The sequence below is a fragment of the Emydura macquarii genome, unplaced genomic scaffold (assembly GCF_026122565.2).
Source record: "Emydura macquarii macquarii isolate MOO-44397 ecotype Brisbane River unplaced genomic scaffold, CSIRO-AGI_Emac_v2 contig_1119, whole genome shotgun sequence".
Taxonomy (NCBI): Eukaryota; Metazoa; Chordata; order Testudines; family Chelidae; genus Emydura; species Emydura macquarii.
In genome coordinates, this window is record NW_027131256.1 from 9121023 (window position 1) to 9143525 (window position 22503).

General features: G+C 45.7%; 1 protein-coding gene across 1 annotated transcript in view; it reads left to right on the plus strand.

Moving 5' to 3' along the window:
* The first annotated feature begins 5082 nt into the window (after window positions 1-5082).
* DPT (dermatopontin) overlaps window positions 5083-22503 on the plus strand; it is a 34848-nt gene continuing 17427 nt past the window's right edge. The window contains exons 1-2 of the mRNA XM_067546379.1: window positions 5083-5395; window positions 15170-15295. Coding sequence (XP_067402480.1) covers window positions 5097-5395; window positions 15170-15295 — 425 coding nt within the window. The 5' untranslated portion in view covers window positions 5083-5096. The remainder of the gene's footprint in view (window positions 5396-15169; window positions 15296-22503) is intronic.

Consider the following 22503-nt stretch of genomic DNA (forward strand, 5'->3'; position numbering starts at 1 on the left):
TTTCTCTTGCTCTTACACCTAAGAAGGCAAAGGAACTTTGTGAGAGATTCTAACTTGAAAATTTGGTCAGCAATGTTGCTGGGAATCTGTGGTAAAGGATTTCACCTTGAACCAAGTCTAGTTTGTTAAATTTTCATTACTAGAAAGCATTTTATCTTTATTTCTCTTGTAACAATTTCTGACTTTAGGCATTAAAGTACTAATACTTGTACTCACTCAAAATCTCTCTTTGTAGTTAAATAAACTTGTTTTATTCTTTGATCAAAACCAATCTAGTGTTGTGTTTAAACTGAATTGTTCAGTAACTCCAAATAAAGTAGCAAACTGTTGGATATTGACTCCTTACAGGGGGAATGGACCTATAATATCTGAACTGTCCAGGAAAGGGCTGGACAGTGCAGAACACACATTTTTGGGGAATATAGGGGAATGAGAGAGTGCTGGGGTCACCCTGTATGTAATAACTAAGGCTGCTGGAAGCTAGAGCGTGTCTGGTGTGTTGCTAACAGGCTGCTGGGGTCAGAGTGGCTGTACCAGAACTGCAGTTATACACAGACACTCAGGTGTGACCTGCATGCTGTTTGTCTGTTTGTGAGAAGCCCAAGTTGGGGGTCTACAGGAGCGGAGCACTGAGAGATACCCAAGGTTGCAAGGCAGGTGGTGACACAGCCCCTCACTAGTTTGGATTGCACCCCGCAATGTGATAACTAAAGGGGGAACATGACAGAGGCCTATAAAATCATAAATGGTGTGGAGAAAGTGAATAGGGAAGTGTTATTTACCTTTTCACATAACACAAGAGCTAGGGGTCACCCAATGAAATTAATAGGCTGCATGTTTAAAACAAACATAAGGAAGTACCTCTTCAAACAGCACTCAGTCAACCTGTGGAAATTGTTGTCGGGAGATGCTCTGAAGGCCAAAAGTATAACTGGGTTAAAAAAAAAGTTACAGAAGTTAATGGAGAATATTAGCCAACGTGGTCAGGGACACAAGCCCATGCTCTGGATGTCCCTAAACTTCTGACTGCCAGAAGCTGGGACTAGACAATAGGAGATAGATCATTTGATAATTGCCGTACTGTGTTTATTCCCTCTGAAGCATCTGGCATAGGCCACTGTTGGAAGACAGGATACGGGCTAGCTGGACCATTGGTCTGACCCAGTTTGTCCATTCTTATGTTCTTTTATGCCTTGAGCTGGCCCTCTGCACAGAGGTGAATTTCACCTACAACCGGCCTTATCAAAGTCAATGAAGCTACTCCCATGAGTAATGGTTTGCAGAACCAGGCCCTCATCGTGCATGTAACTGAACAAGTTTGCATTCTCCATAGTCCTGTTACTGCTGTAGGGTCCTTTTTTTGTTCACCAAGTAGCAAATAAAGCCTTCACATCCAACCAACTCTAGCATTGGAGCTCTATTCTGAAAAAAAAATTACAAGCAAGTCATAATGTTCCTTTAAAAATTAGTACTGAATCTACAGCAGTAGATCTAAACACTAAAAATATACTACAGTATTTTAAAGGAATGATCCTAAGCAATGCAGCTTACAGGAGTATTATTGTAGGGCTGTCTGGCAACTACTGTAGAAAACAGTATCTGGTTTAGATGGATTAAACTGTAGCATTTTTAAGTATTGATAGAAAGTATTACTAGTTAGTGTGTATTTACAATAAGGCGTTGACAACAACAGGAAGGCTTTAGAGTCTCCTACCAAATGGTTATTTTCTGCTTTGCTGCTTTCTGAGTAAGAGTGTGAGAACATCAAACCACAAGGCAGGCAATTGACTTTTTCAATGTCAAATTACATGACAAGGCATTTCATAAAGGGCCAGGGCCTGAGATTTTATCCAGGCAAAGTCCAGCAAAACTCAACGAAAAAACTCAGATTTGGCTTTTAATGTTATGCCATCATGCCATGCAGCCAGTCAGGCTGTCTGAACTTCAGTTCTTCTAGAGCCTGTCTGTTTCAAGACCTCTAATCACTGGCCTTTTAACCACTGTGTCGTCTAGACTGCTTTCAGCTGGGTTAGATGACGAGGTGGTTAAAACACCAGTGACCGACTGGAGACATCTCTATGCTAGCACTGCCCACCACTGCTACCACTAATGGAACTGCCTTGGTTGTAGCGGTGGCGGAAAGCATTAAGGAAAAACGTCAAGTGTAGACGCAGCCTAAGTTTCACTCTATGAACCAGGCAGCTGTGAACTTCAGAGCTCAGTGAACACTGGTGTTACTCAAAAGGAAAGTGCACATATTTAGTCTTTCCTTTTTAACCCCTCACAAAGATTCTCATCTTAGAGCTGATTGAGAAACGGAATTTCCCTCCCATGAGAAATTCGGATACTTCAACATTTGTTTTTATCCTGAATCAGTGTGAAAACTCAAAATACCAAAACTTTCTGTGGAACTAAGAGTTCAGAAAAAAATTTGATTTGGAAATGCTGAAACATATTGTTTTGAGTTGACATTAATCTGTGCATCTATTTGAACTACCATGATGCCTCATGGGAGTTGTAGTTCCAGATCTCTCAAGGCCCCATTCTCTCCTCTGGGCCAGACCACATCTCCCATAATGCAATACAATTGATTCCTATGGCTGGGCAATCATGGTGCAGCATGGGGAATACCACTCTTCTTTCTTTCTTTTCTTTATCCTCATGCACCCTCAGGTGCATTGGGGACTCACGAGTTTCCACCATTTATTTTAGTCTTGTGCTGGCTTGTTTAGGCTTCTGAGTGTCAAATTGATATATTTGGCTTCTTTTTCACATTCTAAAAGCTGATTTTCATTACTGATCTGACCTTGAGCAAGGGACTTTTCAGAACATGGGCTTTGTTACGAGTTTGATCAATGCCCATTATGTTATTCACATAGAATTGATCTCTTGTTTGAGCCTGCTGCACACCAATATGGCTTCTGGTGTTTGTTTCTGTAGCAAGTCTGTTTTGACATGATGGGGTTACTAGCCCCATGCACAACCTTGGGTCCACAGCTCATTCGGAGCTGTCTATATGTGGACACTCCCCTGTCTGCTACCTAGGGGATGCTCATGGTAGTTTTGGATGCCCCAAGAGTCCCACTCTGCATTTCTTACATTTGCTAATTGGCAATCAGGTATCCCAACCAGAACCTAGTTAGATGGCAGGGGCTGGAGAGGAATCCCGGAGGGGTACTGCTATGGAAAATGTTGAGAACCATTGCCTTAGAACATTGTATAGTTTCCAAGTGCTAGACACTTGGGAACTGCATGCGGGGATCAGATGGGAAGCAGGTCAGGCTGGGTCTTTGTTTGGTTTGATTGCATTAGGAAACTTACAGTGAGGAATGAAGTTGGTTCACAGGTTTAGTCCAGGGAAAACATCTAATAAATACCCTATGATGGCTTCCTGATTTGATAGTGTATTCATAGTAAGATTCATTAATAAAGCACCACTCATAAATTCATTGAAATAATTTAATTTTGAAAATTAGTTCCAAGCCCTTTGAGATGTACTTTTTTGCTACTGTTTCATGATGTTGTACTTCATGGGCCATATCCTCAAGTGGTGTAATTCAGCATTGCTCTGCTGAAATCAGTGGTGTTTCACTCATTATACCCTGCTGAGGGTCGAGCTCCATATGTTGTATGTGTGCAGTTTACTATGTACTTCTCCTATAAATTATTTTCAGAGCCTCTGTCAGACATACACAGAGTAGTGCACAGTACTACAAGATGTTGAACGCCTGTGTCTATGGGAGTAAAAACAATCATATGCTATTGATTTGTGTTATTTGAAAAATAGCATGAGACCATGTAATTAAAGACTACTGTAATGCACCTGCACAGGAGTGGCACGTTGTCTTCTTTATCCCAAGAACTCGTCATGTCTCTTCCAAGACCCTGGCCATCCATTTCCCTTACCGCTGCAGAAGGCCTAGGATCCAGAGGATGGGAGCTCCACTTTACAATGAGTGCAGGAGGAGAGTTCTATTCCTGTGAAGCTTCTGAGAGTTGGGGCTAGCAGGAGTGGGCACCTGCCACATGTAGCTCCTAAGCTCCATCAGAGCAGTGACCCTGCTGTAATGCAGCGGTTCTCAAACTTTTTAAATGGAACCCCCTGTGGACTTTTGTGTAACAATTGCGCCTCTCCCTTTCCCCCACCTCCTCCCTACTTTCAAAAAACCCCCAGGGCCTACATATCATAGGTGGAGTTTGACTAATTAATTTGGGGGGACAAGGGGAAGCAGCAGCTCCTCCGCAGCTCCGGAGCCCGATGTGACCTGCCAGAGAAAATGGCGGTGGGGAATCACACCTCATTGTCAGGATTATCTTCGGGCAGCAGCGCGGACACAGCTGCTGCTTCTGGGAGTCTGCAGAGCGGTAGCAGCAGGAAGGCTGCTGCTGCTGCTGCTACTATGGGAGGCAGGCAGCGGCAGTGGCTGCCGGGAGCAGCGCTCCAACTGGAGATGGAAGCAGCTGCGCAAAATGCAGAGCATGGAGCTGGACCAGCTCTGTCCCCTGCTCCGCCAGCAGTGCCGGGTCCGCCGCCTGCAGCAGCCTCCACCTGCCTCCACTCCCCTCCTAAGGATCCCCAACCCCCAACACCTGCTTGGGGCTACCTGTCTGAGGTGCCAGGGTCCCCACTGCCGCCTGGCCCCGCTCTCAGCCTGGCGTCCCTCATCCAGCAGGGGGAGATGGCTCCATCATCATAAATTGGGGGGGGATGTAATAGAGCTTGAATTTCGAATAAAGCTGGTTTTCAACCTTAACTTCTCTATGATGGGTTGCTGCTGCATGTGTATTGTCCAGGTGTGGTGTATGTGCCCAACCTTTATAGATAATTGTTTTACAGTAAGGGATTGTAGAAGGTTTACAATCCTGGGACACCCCAGTTCCTATGCTCCTAAGAACAACTGGGCTTGTAGAAATCCACCTTAAAAGTAATTGAATGTGTCTGTAGCCAATATTTTAGCTCAGAGAACTTTTGCTAAACAATGACACATTGCACTTGGATCTGGATATACAACATCTGGAAGCCACATGTCAGAGGCAATATAAAAGGGCAAGCACAACAAACCAGTGGGGGCATTTCTAAGCCAGAAACAGTCAACATGGATCTTGTCCTTCTCTTTGTGTTCCTGCCACTGGTAACAGTGGCTTGGGGCCAGGATGGGGACTATTACTACCAACCCTATGACTACGGGAATAATGATGGGTGGGTCAATGTTTATCGTCAGGGCTTCAACTTCCAGTGCCCCCATGGCCAGGTGATAGTGGCAATCAGGAGCACTTTCAGCAAGAAGGAAGGCGCTGACAGACTATGGAACTATGCATGTATGCCTACACCCCAGAGTCTTGGGGAACCAACAGAATGCTGGTGGGAAGAGATCAACAGAGCTGGAACAGAATGGTAGGAGATTGTTAAACTATCTTTTGAAGGAGCAGTTGCAATGCCCAAAGTTGGCAGATGCATATTAGCACAGTGATAATAATACAAATGCACATTAATTAGCTGCTTAGCCATTACAAATGACTGTCTTAGCCATATTAGTAATGATGCACACTGATGTTGTGATAACGATCGATTTTACACTTCTTTAGCACTTTCCTACTGGAGTAGTTCTACTGCACTTTGTGAACATTAAGTGATTTAGCCCCACAACCTCTCCTATGCTGCTGATTTTACAGATGGGAAAACTGAGGCACAGAGAAGGGATGTGACTTGCCCAAGTCTAAACAAGGAATCAATGACTGAGCTGGGAACAGAACCCAAAATGCCTGACTAGCAATCTCCTACCCTAATTATTACAAAAAGCTCCTTCCCAGCATGGCGTTGTTTTTCCTCTATATCTTTCTGTTGCTGAAGACTTTGGCTTGGGCTTAGTATGGAACTGTTTACTACTCATATCGGTATTAGAGGGGCCAAAAATGCATGCTAATCTATGATGATGGTAGTGAATATTAATTATATGATAATGATTATGATTAGCTATAATTCACTGTAACATCATACATGCTACTGTGCTTATGAGAAGTCTGCAGAAGTGATCAGATTTTAGGGGGGTGACAAAGTTTCATGGGAATATCTGTGGCATTTCATTCTGGGGCACTACATGATCTCCAAATTTCATTTTTCCATCTTATTTTAATTAAATGGAAGCAGACAAGTTGAAAATGTTCATGTATTCAGTTAAAAAATTTCAAACATCTTAGACTGTTTTGCTCAAAAAATTTAGTGAAGAACAAACTTTTGCAGGTTTTGCCTGAAACGGGAACATTTTCAAAAATTCAAAATATGTGAAACCCTTAATTTTCAAGGGGTTTGATTCTTGTTCTGAATGATTCATGCTCTTCAGTTCACTCTGTGATTAGTTCCTATGGCTGATGCAATTGCTAAGAAAAAAATTGACTCTTTATGCTCACTTTGGAATAAGACTGAAAAGAAAAAAGGAGAGGTAACAAGGGGATAGAGATGGAAAGGTAAGCAGGCGATTGAGATCATTATGGTAATGTTATAGTACTCCAGTCCTTTGTATACTTTGATGCAATTTACATTTATTGCATAATAATTTTGAATGAGTTCTTTCTATTGTTTAAAAATAAAGAAAACTTTTCCCCCTCTAACAATCCTTCACAGTAATTGCTAAAGTGATTTGTCACAAACAAGATATTGTGCAGTTCTATACAAAATGTTTTCTTATGCCATCTGAGCCATCTAGCAACATTCATCATCAGAGCTATATGTATCCTGGTATATGTATGGATGACTGTATCCTCTACATATCATCTATCCCTTATTTCTTTCTTATCTCTTAGATCTTTCTACTTTGTCTCTCTTTTTTCTCTCTTCTTTTTTTTTTCTATCAGTTATCTATCTTAGATATTTCTCTTTCTCTTTTCTGTGTTTATTTATCTTATCTCTCTATCATTTATTTCCAGAGGGGTAGCCGTGTTAGTCTGTATACAGCAAAAACAATGAGAGTTCTGTGGCACTTTAAAGACTAACAAATTCTTCAGATGCAGAAGAGAGCTGAAGTCTCTCGAAAGCTTATGTCTGCAAATATTAAATTTGTTAGTCTTTAAAGTGCCACAGAACTCTCGTTGTTTTATCATTTATTTGTTTTAGGTATTTCTATTTAACTCTCTTTTCTGTCTCTCTTATCTAATTTGGATATTATTCTCTGAACTAACCTGTCTTGTCTAACTCTTATCTGTCTATTTTATCTCTATATTGATCCTTTTATCTCTTCCTATTTGTATCTGTTTCAGGTGGGATTTTCTAAAGCACCTAAATGACCACTTGTGCTCCTAAGTCATTTTCTTAGGGCTTTTGAAAATACAATCCTTTGGTCTTCTCTCTCTCTATATATATATATATCTATATCTATCTGCCTCTCTTTTCCAGCTTTCTACTATGCTCATCACCGTGGTATTTGAGTGCCTCACACTATTTTAAAAATATTCTAAAAAATCCATTCAGGAACTGAGCAGGAACACACATATGAATAATAATCTGTAGCACAGTGGGTCTCTTTCTGGCCATTTCTGTCTCCCTTTTGGCCTCCGGATTGAACTGTTCTGCTTGTGATGGATAAATTCAATTCATTTCAGTTGGCAACGATTTCTGCTGGATTATCTAGACATTTCACATTGTGGCGGGATGGATTTTATTATCCCTACATCAGCCCTTGACTGATGGCTATCTGGCCTCACCTTGCTTATCACCAACAGCAGAGTTTCCACAGCCCCCACTGGCATCCTGTTCCATTGACAAACATAAAGCTGCAAAGTTCTTCCTAATATTTAATCTACATTTTCCCTGCTGCAGTCGACGCCTGTTATTTCTTCTTCTGCCTTCACTGACTAATGAGAATAAATGTCCTGCTCGCTGCATAATGTCCCTTTCACATAGTAGCAGGTGGTTGTTGTCACAGTCTCAAGGTGACTGTAGCTGTATTCCCCACCATGGTCCCTTGAGGCCACCCCTTCCAGTTTCTGGCTCCGAGTTGTCTCCTCTCTTGGGCAGAGACGCATGTCTCTCTCCCTTCGGAGCAGAGGTTTTAAGGCTGCATGGCTCCCTGCCTCACACTGTGATACCCACAGCAAGCCAATCTGCCTAAAAGCCAGCACCCGAGCATTGCTTTCTCTCCATGGGCCATGAACAGTGTTTTGCAAACCGTTAAAAGTCACCACACAGCTCTTTCTAAGCAAGCACATTTATTCTTAAGGTGAAAGCATCGCAGAGAAAACATAAAAAACCAACACAAGTTTCTATGCACATGCTGAAAGCTTACGAGAGGTCACCCATCGGTCTAATTGGGCCCCAGTGAGCCAAAGTCTTTCCAATACTTCTGCAAGGGGTGGGGCCCTTGGACAGATCCTGCCCATTTGCTGGATAGAAGGAAAGTCCTGAGTCTGTTTAAATGCATCCTTTTTATGCCAAAAGCCCTTTCTTTGTCTGTTGGTCTCTGGAAAACACAGCTCGAACCAGTATATGCAGGCCTACCCAGGGCTGGTACATTGCTGGAGGTGTTTACTATGTGATTCCCCTAATTCCTGTTCATTATGTCTTCATTGTGGCAGCTACAGAATGATGCATTTTAAATAGGAATGTGCAATCCAAGGGTAAAATATGTCTATCCTGTTCCATTAACAATAGAGGGGGCATCTGGGAGTTCAGGTTTAAAACTCTTCCACCCAACTGAAGGGAGGGGTTGGGTGATTTGGGTTGGACTAGATGACCTCCTGAGGTTCCTTCCAAACCTAACCTTCTATGACTCTATGATTTCTCTGCCTCTGGTGACGTTCACCTCTTCTGTGGATGCTGCTCAATGAGCTCTGCCAAAGATTATTTAAAAAATATATATTTAGGAAGGGCAACTGTGGATGGAGTGAACCAGATTGCACCAAATGGCAGGGATTAAAATAACCAAACAAACAACTCTTACTCAGGAGAGAATGCCCCCTCACAAGGTTTTCATTCCCGAGCCCCTGTTCAGATTACATAGACTAAATGCTGTGCCCTACCCTCAGTATACTCAGTTCATTTTTCAAGGATAAAGTATACACTTTTCTAACAAAGTGCAGTTTAATGTACGTTTGGTTGCCTCTTTTCCTTAGTCAGGATTCTAAGAAAGTGTTTTGGTGGAAGTGGGAAAAATGGGTGAACAGATTCCCAATTCCTGATTTTCTCTCTCTCTCTCTTTCTCTCACACACCCACCCCCCTGGGGCACAGATTACATCATGGGCTAAGGAAGCAAATGTATGTAAGAGTTGCCTGTTAATACGTTGGCAGCATGGCCCAGCACATTTGTGGGGACTGTTTTTGTACGGACTCTCTGACCAACACGAGGGAAGCATTAAACAAACCTGGGAATCAGGCCCGGCTGCTTTTTAAAGTGCCCTTTCCAAACGTTCCCATTTGTGCTAGCTGCCATCAATGAGCTCGTTTGCCTTGCCGTTGTAGGTTTATTTTCAAGGGGGCAGCAGGGTGCATTTTTACACAGATCCACTGTATTGAATCCAGTGGGACTATTTGCATGGACAGAAACAGGAGCAGATTTGTGTTTAGTTCTCACCAGTCACCCTCAACAAGGAATGAGGCCACGAGGAAGAGGCGCTTGCCTCCCCAAAGTGCAGTGAGACTGCATGGGAGATGAGTGGGTCTCTGCCAGTGGCTCACAGGAGAGAAGCAGGGATGCTAGTGACCCCAGCTGAACTGGACAGTGGCCATGGTGAAGTGAGACAGAACTTGTAAGGCCCTGGAGGAAATGGATGGTGGAGTTTCCTGCAGTCCTGGCAGAAGCAGATGACAGGAAGTTGCATGACCTCAGTGGAGCTGGACAGTATGAGGGCCACCCCTGGGCCTGAGCTGCAGTGGTTTACCTGCTCTCAGCTTTTCCTTAAGCACTTACCCTTCCCTTCTTGTCCTTAATGGACTGACAAAAAATCATGATGCTGGGTTGTATCACTCAGCTAATGGCTTTCTGGAAAACAAGGACTAGATCACCAAAACCAGTTCAGGCCAGTGGACACGGAACTCTGTCCTGGTGCTGTGTGTGGAGGAAATTTTGCTTGGGATATTAAAAATAATAGATCTTTGTGAAACGCTACCGCAGGAAAGAGCTTTATGGGAAAAGTAAGTTACGTAGGCCAGTCCTTTTTCTTTCTGGGAAAATATTGTGCTTGATATCTCATTAGCAAAGCCTTTTCTTGTCCCTTTGAGAAAGAATCACCTCATCTGCTCTTCACAGGCAGCAGCTGCATTATTCTGGGCTGTGATCTCACATGCTAAACTGGGTTGGGCCTTCTCCCCCCTTGGAATTCTCAGGGTACTACAGGAAGTGGCACTGGTGATTGAGAATGTGGCGCTGTTCCTACTGAGTCAGTTTGTCATGGCTGACGTCTCCACGATGTGTGAATCCATCCTTTAGATGTTGGCTCTGAAAAGGATGCTTTGTGGTGGTATCATCCCAAAGACTTTTCAGGCATCATCTGCCTTACAAGGAAAACTGAGTTTTTTGTAACCATTAATTGTTGAGGGAGGACCTCATAACTTTTAGCCCAGTGGTTAGAATACTCACCTGGGATAAGGTGGGAGACCCCCCCCCAATTCAAGTCCCCACTCCACCTGATGAGGAGAAGGGATTCCAACGGGAATCTGCCACTGCTCAGGTAAGTGCCTGAACTACTGGGCTGTGGAATATTCTGATGGGGACTCCCTCAGTCTCTCCTGCTGAAGCTGTTGCACTCTGGATAACTAATTAAAGAGTCATTACAGCAGGGGAACAGCTCTTGGGTCTCTCCCATCCTGGTTAAATGCATTAACCACTAGGCTATAGAGTCAGACCTTTGCTTATGGGCTCTTTCTTGCTGTCATTCTCTCTCTGGCCTAAGTGGTTTTTTTACTTCTTTATCCATAGTAGAAAAGCTTCAACAGGAGAGACTGAGGGATATCCCACAGCTTAGTGGTTAGGGCACTCAGCTATAAGGTGGCAGATCCCTGTTCAAATCCTATCTCAGGTAGAGGGGAGACTTGAACCAGTAGTTCCCCACATCCCAGGTGAGTACCACAGCTAATAGGCTAACAGTTTTGAGGAAGGTTCTCTGCCTCTGGCTGTTTTGTGAGAACTCGCCCGAGGACCCGATCAGACAGGCATGCTCAAAGGGCACCTAGTGGATTAGGCCCCGCACGCAACTTAGGCAGCCAAATGCTTTTCTCCTCTTGCTTCGTGAGTCATTCTGGGGCAGGAGATAGGTGCCTGGGCACTGAAAGGGAGGCAGCACTGGGCATGGCCAGATACAGAACCATAGAAGCCTAGGAAACTTTTACTGCAAAACTTAGAGATGCAGAGTGAGTTTAGGTGCCTACAGGGTTCAGTAGCAGTTTTGTGCATTTCAGTGGTCCTGACCCTGACCCTTATACATCTAAATCAAGGACTGAGGTGCCTAACTCCTTCTGTGCAGGCAGGCCCCAAATCTGGGTTTAGGCACCTAGTGTATATAAATATGGCCTGATTTTTCAGAGCTGCCAATCACTCACTGCTCCTACTAAATAGGGCTGAGCCAAATTTGTCGACGTGGTGAATTTTTTTCACTTTTTGCACACAAAAAAAAAGTATTCATTTTTGGGATACTTTTTACAGATATGTACAGAACCCGTTATTCAAATGGCCTATTGGCATTTTTTTTCATTCACTGTTTTGATAACGTTTTAAAGTGCCTCAGTATGGAGTTCATTGTCTAACTTTAAGCACCCAAGTGTGGAACTCCTGGCCTTCCCAGGCCTGATTTTCAACAGCTGGCCTTCTTTTTGTGCATGCAAACCCCTGTGCATGCACTGACACCTGCATGCACATGTGATAGACTTTCCAAAGGCAAAGCTCATTTGGATGACTTGCCGTTCTCCTGGGAACTCTGGGCTCATAGAATTAAGCTGTAGACATTAAATGAACCCAAGGAAACCTAGTCACATCTGTTAATCATAAAGCTAACTTCTGACTATGTCTCTTGGCTGTGCTGTTAGCGTATGTGCTTTATTGGCACAACAATGAAGACTTGCTGGAGATGTGAAGGAGACTGAAAGAATGCTAAGGTTGAACGGGTGAGCACTTGACAATTGTGATGTACCAGATTTAAAATGAGATGCTCCAGTTCAATTCTTTCCCTAGGCAGATGCAGATTTCTCGCTTATATTGTTATTAACTTGTATTGGAGTAGCCCCTAGATGCCCTTATCAAGATTGGATCCCTCTTGTGCTAGGCATTGTACAGACAAACATCCTGCCCTCAAGGAGTTCACAAGCTAAATAGATAAGACACCCAAAGAGTGGGAAGGGAACGAAAAATACTGTAGGTCAAAGGCAGAGCCAGGAAGAGACCCCCCCAATTTCCTGAATCCCAAGCTAATGCCTGCTCCACTGGACCACACTGCTTTCCAACCACAATACACTCTTTGTATATGATCCTGTACTATTCCTCAAGTAATATGGTTCCCAATACAGCAACAAATTCCATGTGGCGCCCATGCAAAGTCCCATGGAAGATAATGTGGCTCTATGTGTATATAGAGGTCCAACCATGCAGAACTCTGTGTGTGCATAAATTGCAATTTTCACTGGGCCAGTACCCAGTAGACTGCAAGCCAATATTGCTGGAATACTTGAAAGCTGTTCTTCTGAGCAAGAGCTCTTCCTCAGCCAAATCTCAGCTTCCTACTTTTAGCCACGTAGGCACTAGAACAGTTAAAAATGAAGAAACAAACGAAGAGTAAGCTTGCAGGAGTTTAATGGACAAAATGGGGTTTGCTGTTTGTTTATTGGTTTTCTTTTTAACTTTCAGCATTTGGCTCGGATTGTCCAGAAAAAAATATTCCCCAGAGACAAGGCCTAGAAAATTTCACCCCCCGAAAGTGAAAGTCTAGGAATATTTGGAATAACTTAAAACAGGGGTCAGCCTGGAAATGCTCACAGCCTTAACTATACATGTCTCTACAGCTCCAACTGTTATAGCTTATCTTCAGAGAGGGACTGATTCTGTTTCTTTTACACACATTGATTAGTACCCTCTGCTCATTTACGTCCATGACAGAGCTTCCTTTGACTTTTTTGGTGTGGGATCAGGAAGAGTATCACCGTTTATTCCCTAACAGTTCTAAGAAGCAAGTGATGTACTTTATTGTCAACACTTCATCTGCTTCTGGATGCAGTGTGCAACTACTACTGCAGTGCACAGCAGGAGAAGTGGCATTGCTGTGATTTAGAAAGCTTGTATGTTCTAGGAGAAGGACATTGATTTATTTGCTAATGAACTCAGGGCTGGCAGTTAGTTCATGGACCACAGCCAGCACACAGCAGGGTTTCATTTCAGTAAATTTAGCAAGAGTGTCATTTTGCAAATCCAAACCTAAAACCTTGGGCAAGTCTTTTAATCTCCCTCCTGAGCATGTCTCAGTTTCCCCACATGCAAAATAATAAATGCTGTTACCAACTCTTGGGACTTTAACTCACAGTATTTGATGTTTTTCTCCCAGCTGCTGGAGTCCGGTGATTACATGAGAAACTCAACTTGCATTTTAATCAAAGTCAGTTTCTAACTCACAAGGTTGCAGAGAAGAGCCTGAAAATGTGACCCCAGCAAACCCCACATGCTTAAATACCAGATGGCAAAGAAAAAGAAGCATGAATTTAACATTTTAAAGTCAATCTTCGCCTGATTCATGATTTTTGAATATTTGGGGTTGGCAACACTGTATCATTTCCATGCCTCATAGGGGTTAATTGGTTAAATGTTTGCCCAGTGCTTTGAAGATATAAATTGCTATATAAGTGCTAAGTGCTTCGTTCTTCTTTACAATATTACTTAATGTACAACAAGCATAAGCAGTGCTTTAGATATAGAGCTAAAAAATTCATATAGTCCCTGTCCCAGAGATTCTCCTGGTGTAAACTGAAATTATGCTGAACTAAGCAGTACAGAATAAATTCAGAGGTGTGCTCTTTGCTTCCACAATGCTTGTGAGTTTACAGCAACGTACAGCTTTGAGTCTTGTCTATATGGAAACAATTGCAACTCATATTTCAGCAAGCACCAGTTACATTGCAGTTGCACCAGTGGGAGCAATGTTGTAAGCGCTAATGGGCTAAGTTTTCATAATACTGTGGTTAAAAAAAAAAAAAAAGAAAAAGATCCTTAGGTCTGTCAAGTTTACCACTAAAGCATATGCACTATTGCTGGCAGTTGTTGGAATAAATGTACTAATTATTCTAGTGTAGACACACCCTGGAAGTTTAGTTGTGAGGCTGTTAAAAGTGAAATGGGCAGCGTGGTAGAAGCATTGACTCAGGAAGGGAAGGAGGAAACAGGGAACCACCATGATGGAGGAATGTGAAAGCGTTTGTTCAGTAATGCCCAGGAGCAATGAGTTCCACAGGTTAATGTCATTTCCTTAGATGAATTTTTAATGCAGTGCTGGCTCACCTCTCAAATCTCAACTCTTTTCCCTCTAAGAAAGAATTTGCTTGCTGTGTTGCAGAAGCAGAGACCTGGGGTGAAATCTGGGTTTCAGTGAAATCAATGGGAGTTTTGCTATGGACATCAGTGAAGTCAGGGTTTCAGCCCTGGTGTTTGTGTGGGAAGCTTCCTAAACACTGAAGCCTTTTAGTGTCTGATTCTTCATTGATGTCAGTAATGGCAAAACTCCCATTAGGGCTCATTAAAATCAAAAAGGTACTATTACCCCACTCTGGCAACACAACATGAGAACAAAGCTTAGTGAACATGAGAGTCGGGCTATTGACTTCCACGGTGCAGAATCAGGCCTGCAGTCTCCCAGGGGAATGGTATTAGCACCAGTATCATGGAGGAAGCACAGATGCACGTTGTGGCCTGTAATGCTAGCACTGAACTCTGAACGGCATCAAAGGGACATCCGTGACACCAGCCACTTCCATTATTTAAAACCAGCATGGACAAAGCACAGACCAGTATAGTGCAGGGTACAGGCCTACAGTGTTGGTTTAGGAGGCTGAACTGAATACAACTGTTCCATCTCATTTCTTTGTCTCTACAATTTTCCCCTTGCTTCTCTGTCGGACGAGAGGTGCCTCAGTGGGAGAGCTTCAGGAAATGCTTGAGGACATTAGGGATCTAATGTTACCTTTGTTTGTTTCCTCCCTGTTCTCAGGTATCAGACCTGCTCGAATAATGGACTGGTGGCAGGGTTCCAGAGCCAATATTTTCCATCTGTGCTCGATCGGGAATGGCAATTTTACTGCTGCCGCTACAGCAGGAGGTGCCAGTACTCCTGTAGGTGAGTGGCAGATTTACTACAGGCTAGATCTGCTCCAGTCTTGCTGCAAAGTGTTTGGAATTGTTCTCCTAATGTAGCATAACTGACCAGCAGGCCCGTGAAGCTCAGTGTTGTTGTCTTATGCACTGAGAAGAAGTTAGTTCTGTATATCGAGGTGAACCACGTATATTTGCGTTCTGGCCAAGCAGTATCCTCTGGGGCTTGCATGGCTCAGGGAAGTTGGGAACAGAGCCAGGAACTTTTCACTCCTAGTCACCTGACACAAATCATGCTCCAATTTTTTTGTAGTACACAGTTCCCATCTGAAGGCTGTTTGGGGGCCGTTGTGGAAGTCAATTAGTCATCATAGTCCAAGGCCTGGTGAAGAAATGGCCACATCTCAAAACAGATCATCACAGTTGGCACTTGTTGGTCTCCTTGTTGGCAGTCTCCTCCGGGAGGCTAAGGACTAAGTGGGCCATGGGTACTGAGTTCCTCTGCTGCCCCTAGATGTGGTACTTTTAAATCAGGAGTTCTCCAATGTTTTTTGCTAGGACCCTGTGGCATGGGGTCCGGTCCGGCCCCGCGGTTGTGGGCCTTCCTCGGGCCCAGGCTCGGAGGAAGGCCACTGCACCTTCCTTCAAGGGGATCGTTAGCATCTGCAATGAGTCTGGTGCCCCGGCCCTTGGCAGGGCAAGCGAGCAAGCAGTCTATCGCCCTGGCCCTCGGGATGGTGGGCGAGCAAGCAGTGTCCTCTGGTCAGGAGAGCAGGGGACGGTAGTCATTCCCTGGGTGGCGAGGACAAGGGGGAGAGAAGAGGGATGCAGGCCCACCCGACTCCACTGCGTCCCAGCCCAGGGCCGTAGCAGTGGCAAAGGCGTTGCCACTGAGTCGGCGGGGCTCCCGCTGCAACACTCCGACGGGGCTTGCCCCATCTCAGCCACGGCTACGGCTGTCCCTGGGCCACTTCCTCCCTGTATCCCCAGGTACCTGTGACCGCCGGCTCCTTGGGGTCACTGGGGTACACAGCCCAGGGTAGACCTGCCAGTCCCTCCTCAGCCACGGGTGGTAAGGTGGGGAGTTCCTCTGCAAGGGGCAGCTCCTCCAGGTCACAGAGCTCGGGGGATGACTCAGCCTCAGGCAGCTCCTCCAGGTCCTGTCCCATCTCTGGGGGCACGGCATCAGGCAGCTATTCCAGGTCAGGTCCAGCCTCAGGGGGAACTCCCAGCCCTCAGGCTCAGGGGACTCGGTCCAGTCTCTGGGGTCTAGGGGCCTGTAGGCCTAGGCCAGTCTAGGGGGTCCGGGGGCCTTATCCAACCCTTAGGGGTTGGTCACTTGGGCCACTCCTGGGGTCCTTGCTTCAGGACGCGCTCGCTTGGGGCAGTGGCCTGGCCTTGTTCAGGCCTTTGCTGCAGCTGGCAAGACAGCACATCTACCTCCAGCAGCAGTTTGTCTCCCTTTGAGCTGTGGGTCCTGCTTTTTATACTCTTAGCCCTGGCTGAGGCTCTGCCCCTCTGTTGCTGGATTGGTTGGCTGGCAGGACCTATCGCCAGCCGGCTCCCGGTTGCCTGGCAGACTGGGATGCTGGCCCTTTTACTGTCTGGTCCCACGGTTGTGGCCCTTCCTCGGGCCCAGGCTCGGAGGAAGGCCACTGCACCTTCCTACAGACCCCCTTTGCAAATATTTCAGGCTGTGATGACCCCTCAAAGTGTGACCCCCCCAATGCCATGCCACCCTTATTATTATGTGTGGTGGCTGACAGCTTGTGACCTACCCCCATAATAACCTGATGACCCCCTGAGGGGTCACGACCCCCAGTTTGAGAACCCCTGTTCTAAATCAAGGCAGAAGCTTATTAGCACGACATTAGAAGACAAGCTTGCATTGCTCTCTCCTACTCTGAGGCAAAACAGGTGACTTCAGTCTCCATGGTTGTTAATCCAGCATTTTTTCACTGGCACACTCAATAATTCTCTTACACAATTTTTAAGGAACCAATGTGCTTATAACTTTGTGACCAGAACTCGTTTTTGAAGTGCATTCTTCATTGAGATGCAAGTGAGATGTTCACATGCCTGCAGGTCTTATTGTTTGGCTGGCTGGCTACCGACCAAATGCAACAGCGGTGTGTTGATTTTCAGAATCCAATCTCCTTTACTGCCAGGAGGGCAAGAAATTGCATTTTTTTTTAAAGCTTAAGTAACACAAGCTGTAGCAAAACCTGTCAACGCCCCTATGTGCCCTTCCCAGTTTATGCGGTCTGCAGGTACTCTGCACTTGCAAATTGTACTGACAGACCTGCCAAGTCTCCAGCATCTGAGGTAGACTCACATTGTTTGGATTTCATTTTTAGTCAGATTTTACAAGAATTTGTTACATGTGTTCCAATGAAACAGTTAAAATCACACACACACAATTTTTTTATCAAACCACTCTCGATCAAACTGTCATTTTCACAGTCTTGGTATTGCCACATGGCCATGCCCTGAAAATCTGAAGGCAGATTAGCACAAGACCTAAAATAGTCTTGGGTTCTTCGTGTCTTGTGGTTCTTGCCTACACTACACACAAGCCTGAAGAATGCTGTCTGTTTCAAGAAGATGTGGCATTCCCCATTTCTTGTTGTCACCGATTGTGTAGTGTTCGTTGCACTGTTAAACAGCAGCCATATTCCAATGCAGAAGGGGAAGCATTTTAAGGAGGGTGAAGTGTTTGGGGTGACCAGACAGCAAGTGTGAAAAATCGGGACAGGGGGTGGAGGGTAATAGGTGCCTATATAAGAAAAAGCCCTGAATATTGAGACTGTCCCTATAAAATCAGGACATCTGGTCACCCTAAGTGCTTCCTCCATAAACAGGGTAAAATCTTGCTTCCAGATCCAGGCAACAAATCTTGGCTCCTCTATTTGACTCTCTGTTCTCAGATTCCCCAGAGATTGGATTGGAGATCCATTCATCTAAACAGAACAGGATACAACAGTAGAGGTCCATTGGGCAGATCTGACAAGATTTTGCCCACAGTTTGTTAAAGGGCTTTGGGATCCTCCATGTGGACAGGTACATTATAAAGTCAGCCCTGCACAGTCTAGCTCCTGCCTGACTCTATGCTCTCATCTCTGGTCACTCACCCCAGGGTCCTGTTTTCTCTGGTCAAGCTACATGTCTAACCTCCTACTTTCATGTCCTTCTTCCACTCTTTTCTTGTGCCATCTCCCATGTGACTCCCTCAGCCTGGAACCCCTCCCTGACCCAGTGTGTCATGCCAACTGACACTCTCTTCCTTAAAGTCCCTTCTTAAAACATGTTTCTTCCAAGTGGCCTACAACCCCTAGTCCTCCCCTCAAAGGAGTGTTAGCCAGACAGATACAAAATATACTAATAGAAGAACCCCTCTGAACCATTGCAGGAGCCTCAGGCATTGCTGCACTTTGGTCCCTCCTGTCCTCTGCCTGTAGCACACAATAGTTTAGTCTCCTCAGGACTGTAATACTTAGGTCTAATTCTGGTTGTTGACTTGGTGTGGAGGTGGGTAGGTGGGGTTTAGTGGCCTGTGATATACAGGAGGTCAGTCTAGAGGATCTGGTGGCCTGTCATGGGGCAAATATACACTGTCACCCCTTTGGGGGGGAGTTATGACCCCATGGACAAGTTAATAGGGCTTCCATGCAGGGTGTTCGGGCCTAACGGCCAGAGTCAATGGGACTGCCCCTCTGCTCGCAGCAGTGTGGCCTAATGGCCAGAGTCAATGGGCTCACCCTTCTGTGCAAGGCAGTAGGGCCTAGTGGCAAAAAGGGAGATAGATCACCACCCAGGGGTGGGTTGGTGGTTGGGGTAGGAGGACCTGAGCCCTCCCTTCTGTACCGAGTCCCAGCCCAGGGCCCTATCAGTGACGAGAGTACCCACCACTGGGTCAGCGGGGATCTGTCCAAAACACACTGTTCCCCATTCCACAACCTGGATCAATGTCTGGTTCCTCAGGGCCACTTTCTACCTGGTCTACCTGCCCTGTAGTCCACAGGCCCTGTGGTTCTCTGGGGTAGTTGGCAGGAAAAGCTCCTGGTATCTCCTTCTCATGGGCTTCCATGGCCAACAGGGTATTCGCCTGGGTCTCAGCATGCCTGACCACTGCCATCTGGGGTTCTGACAGTTCCCGGATGGGATGCTGCAAAACACATCCTCTCTCTTCAGCAGTCAGAACAGACTGAGCTGGGCTGCTCCCTTTTATACTGTGATTCCAGCTGGACCATGTCCAGTGGGAGCAAAGAGGTGTGGCTTTCTCAGCCCACAGTGTAGAGTTGACCTCTTCTTGCCCAGTGTGGGGCAGGTATGGCATTGAACTCTATGACGCCAACAGAAAATGTGAAACTAACAAGACTCTTTTAAATGTTTTGTTGACTAAGTCAGCTTTCGTCAACAAAACGGTAGAGGTGCACACACTACAATGCTCCTCCTGCCGATAAATCTCTCCTGCTTTGCCAACAAAATAAAACCATCTCCACGAGAGGCGTAGAGCTTTGTGTGGCAAAGTTATATCAACAAAGTGTCAGTGTAGACACTGCGCTTGGTTGTGTTGCCATAAATGACCTTCAGAACATATCCCACAATGCCCATCCTGGCCGCTTTGGTCAACAGTTCAAACTCTGCTGCCCTGCACCCAGGTACACAGGCATCTGCCCCTTCCTTTTAAAGGCCTGGGAATTTTTGAAGTTCCACTCCCTGTTTGCTCGGCGTGGAGAGCTCACATCTCATCTTATCATAGAATCATAGAGTTGGAAGGGACCTCAGGAGGTCATCTAGTCCAATCCCCTGCTCAAAGCAGGACTAACCTCAGTTAAATAATCCCAGCGAGGGTTTTGTCAAGCCGCAGCTTAAAAACCTCTAAAGATGGAGATTCCACCACCTCCCTAGGTAACCCATTCCAGTGCTTCACCATCCTCCTAGTGAAAAACTTTTTCCTAATGTCCAACCTTGACCTCCCCCCCTGCAACTTGAGACTGTTGCTCCTTGTTCTGTCATCTGCCACCACTGAGAACAGCCTAGCTACATCCTCCCTGGAACCCCCTTTCATGTAGTTAAAGGCTGCTATCAAATCCCCCCTCATTCTTCTCTTCTGCAGGCTAAACAAGCCTACTTCCCTCGGCCTCTTCTCATAAGTCTTGTGCTCCAGCCCCCTAATCATTTTTGTTGCCCTCCGCTGGACTCTCTCCAACTTCTCCACATCCTTTTTTAGTGGGGGGCCCAAAACTGGACACAATACTCCAAATGCGGCCTCACCAATGCCGAATAGAGGGAAATAATCACTTCCCGTGATCTGCTGGCAATGCTCCTACTAATGCAGCCCAATATGCTATTAGCCTTCTTGGCAACCAGGGCACACTGCTGACTCATATCCAGGTTTTTATCCACTGTAACCCCCAGGTCCTTTTCTGCAGAACTGCTGCCTAGCTCGTCGGTCCCCAGTCTGTAGCTGTGCATCGGATACTTCCGTCCTAAGTGCAGGACTCTGCACTTGTCCTTGTTGAACCTCATCAGATTTCTTTTGACCCAATCCTCCAGTTTGTTTAGGTCCTTCTGTATCCTATCCCTTCCTTCCAGGGTATCTACCACTCCCCCCATCTTAGTGTCATCTGCAAACTTGCTGAGGGTGCAATCTACCCCATCTTCCAGATCATTAATGAAGATGTTGAACAAAACCGGCCCCAGGACCAACCTCTGGGGCACTCCGCTTGTGACCGGCTGCCAGCTAGACATGGAGCCATTGATCACTACTCGTTGAGCCCTATGCTCTAGCCAGTTCTCAATCCATTTTATAGTCCATTCATCCAACCCATACTTTTTTAACTTGCTGATAAGAATACTGTGAGAGACCGTATCAAAAGCTTTGCTAATGTCAAGGTATATCACGTCCACCGCTTTCCCCATATCCACAGAGCCAGTCACCTCTTCATAGAGAGCAATCAGGTTGGTCAGGCATGACTTTCCCTTGGTGAATCCATGTTGACTGTTCCTGATCACCTTCCTCTCTTCCAAGTGCCTTAAAATGGATTTCTTGAGGACCTGCTCCATGATTTTTCCAGGGATTGAGGTAAGGCTGACCGGTCTGTAGTTCTCCGGCTCCTCTTTCCTCCCTTTCTTAAAGATGGGACTATATTTGCTTTTTTCCAGTCATCAGGGACCTCCCCCAATTGCCACAAGCTTTCAAAGATAATAGCCAATGGCTCTGAAATCACATCAGCCAACTTCCTCAGCACCCTCAGGCGCATTGCATCCTGCCCCATGGACTTGTGTATGTCCAATCTTTCCCAGCTGACCATGGTGGCTCCACGCAGCAAATGCTCTCTCGCTTGGAGCACACCAGAGCCGTTGGAACTGATGAGTATATGAGGAGAGGAGGCTGTATAGTCCCAGCTCTGCTCCAGCCGTAGGAAGTTTGATACAGATTTCTTGAGGCCTTTTGGAGAAGGGCTACGAACAGGACACTCATCGGTGCCGTGTGAAGATCAAGGAGCTGAGGTCAGGCATACCAGAAGGCTAGGGAGTCAAACTGTCGCTCTGGTGCTGTGCCAAAGACCTGCTGCTTCTATAAGAAGCTGTATGACATCCTCAGTGGCAACCCAGCCTCCACTGCCAAGAGCCCCATGGATACTTCAGCGAAGCTGGAAACAGTGAACAGTGGACTCAACTCTGATGATGAAGTCGTAGATGAGGAAGTTGAGTTGGAACATGAGATGGAACGGGCAACAGGGTCATCTGGTACTGTGGGGAGCCAGGACCTCTTCTTTCAAGCCAGTCCCAGCACTCAGTCTCTGGCGCACATGATGCAGGAGAGGGGAGCTCTGGTAAGTGATCTTTTTGAGTTGATGCTGCTCGATTACATGAGGTGGAGCTGTCCTTTGCTTTGTTATAGTCTAGCAGTGGGTGAAGGGATAGAAATGTACAAGACTAGATGTATTTGTGTATGCTTCACATTACCCTGTGCAGCTAAGCAGTGCGGTGGAAAAGTGTGTTAATGAACACTGACATCTCATGGGAATCCTCCAGAGAGATCTCTAGTAAACTTTCCTCGAGGTACTCACCAATCCTCTGCCAAAGGTTCCTTGGCAGAGCTGCTTTTTTCTTTCCCCTGTTGGAACTTTCCCACACCAATCAGCAATCAATTGTGTAGGGACCAAAGCAGCACACAGGCGAGCAGCATAGGCACCTGGTCTGAAGACGCTCATGTGCAGGAGA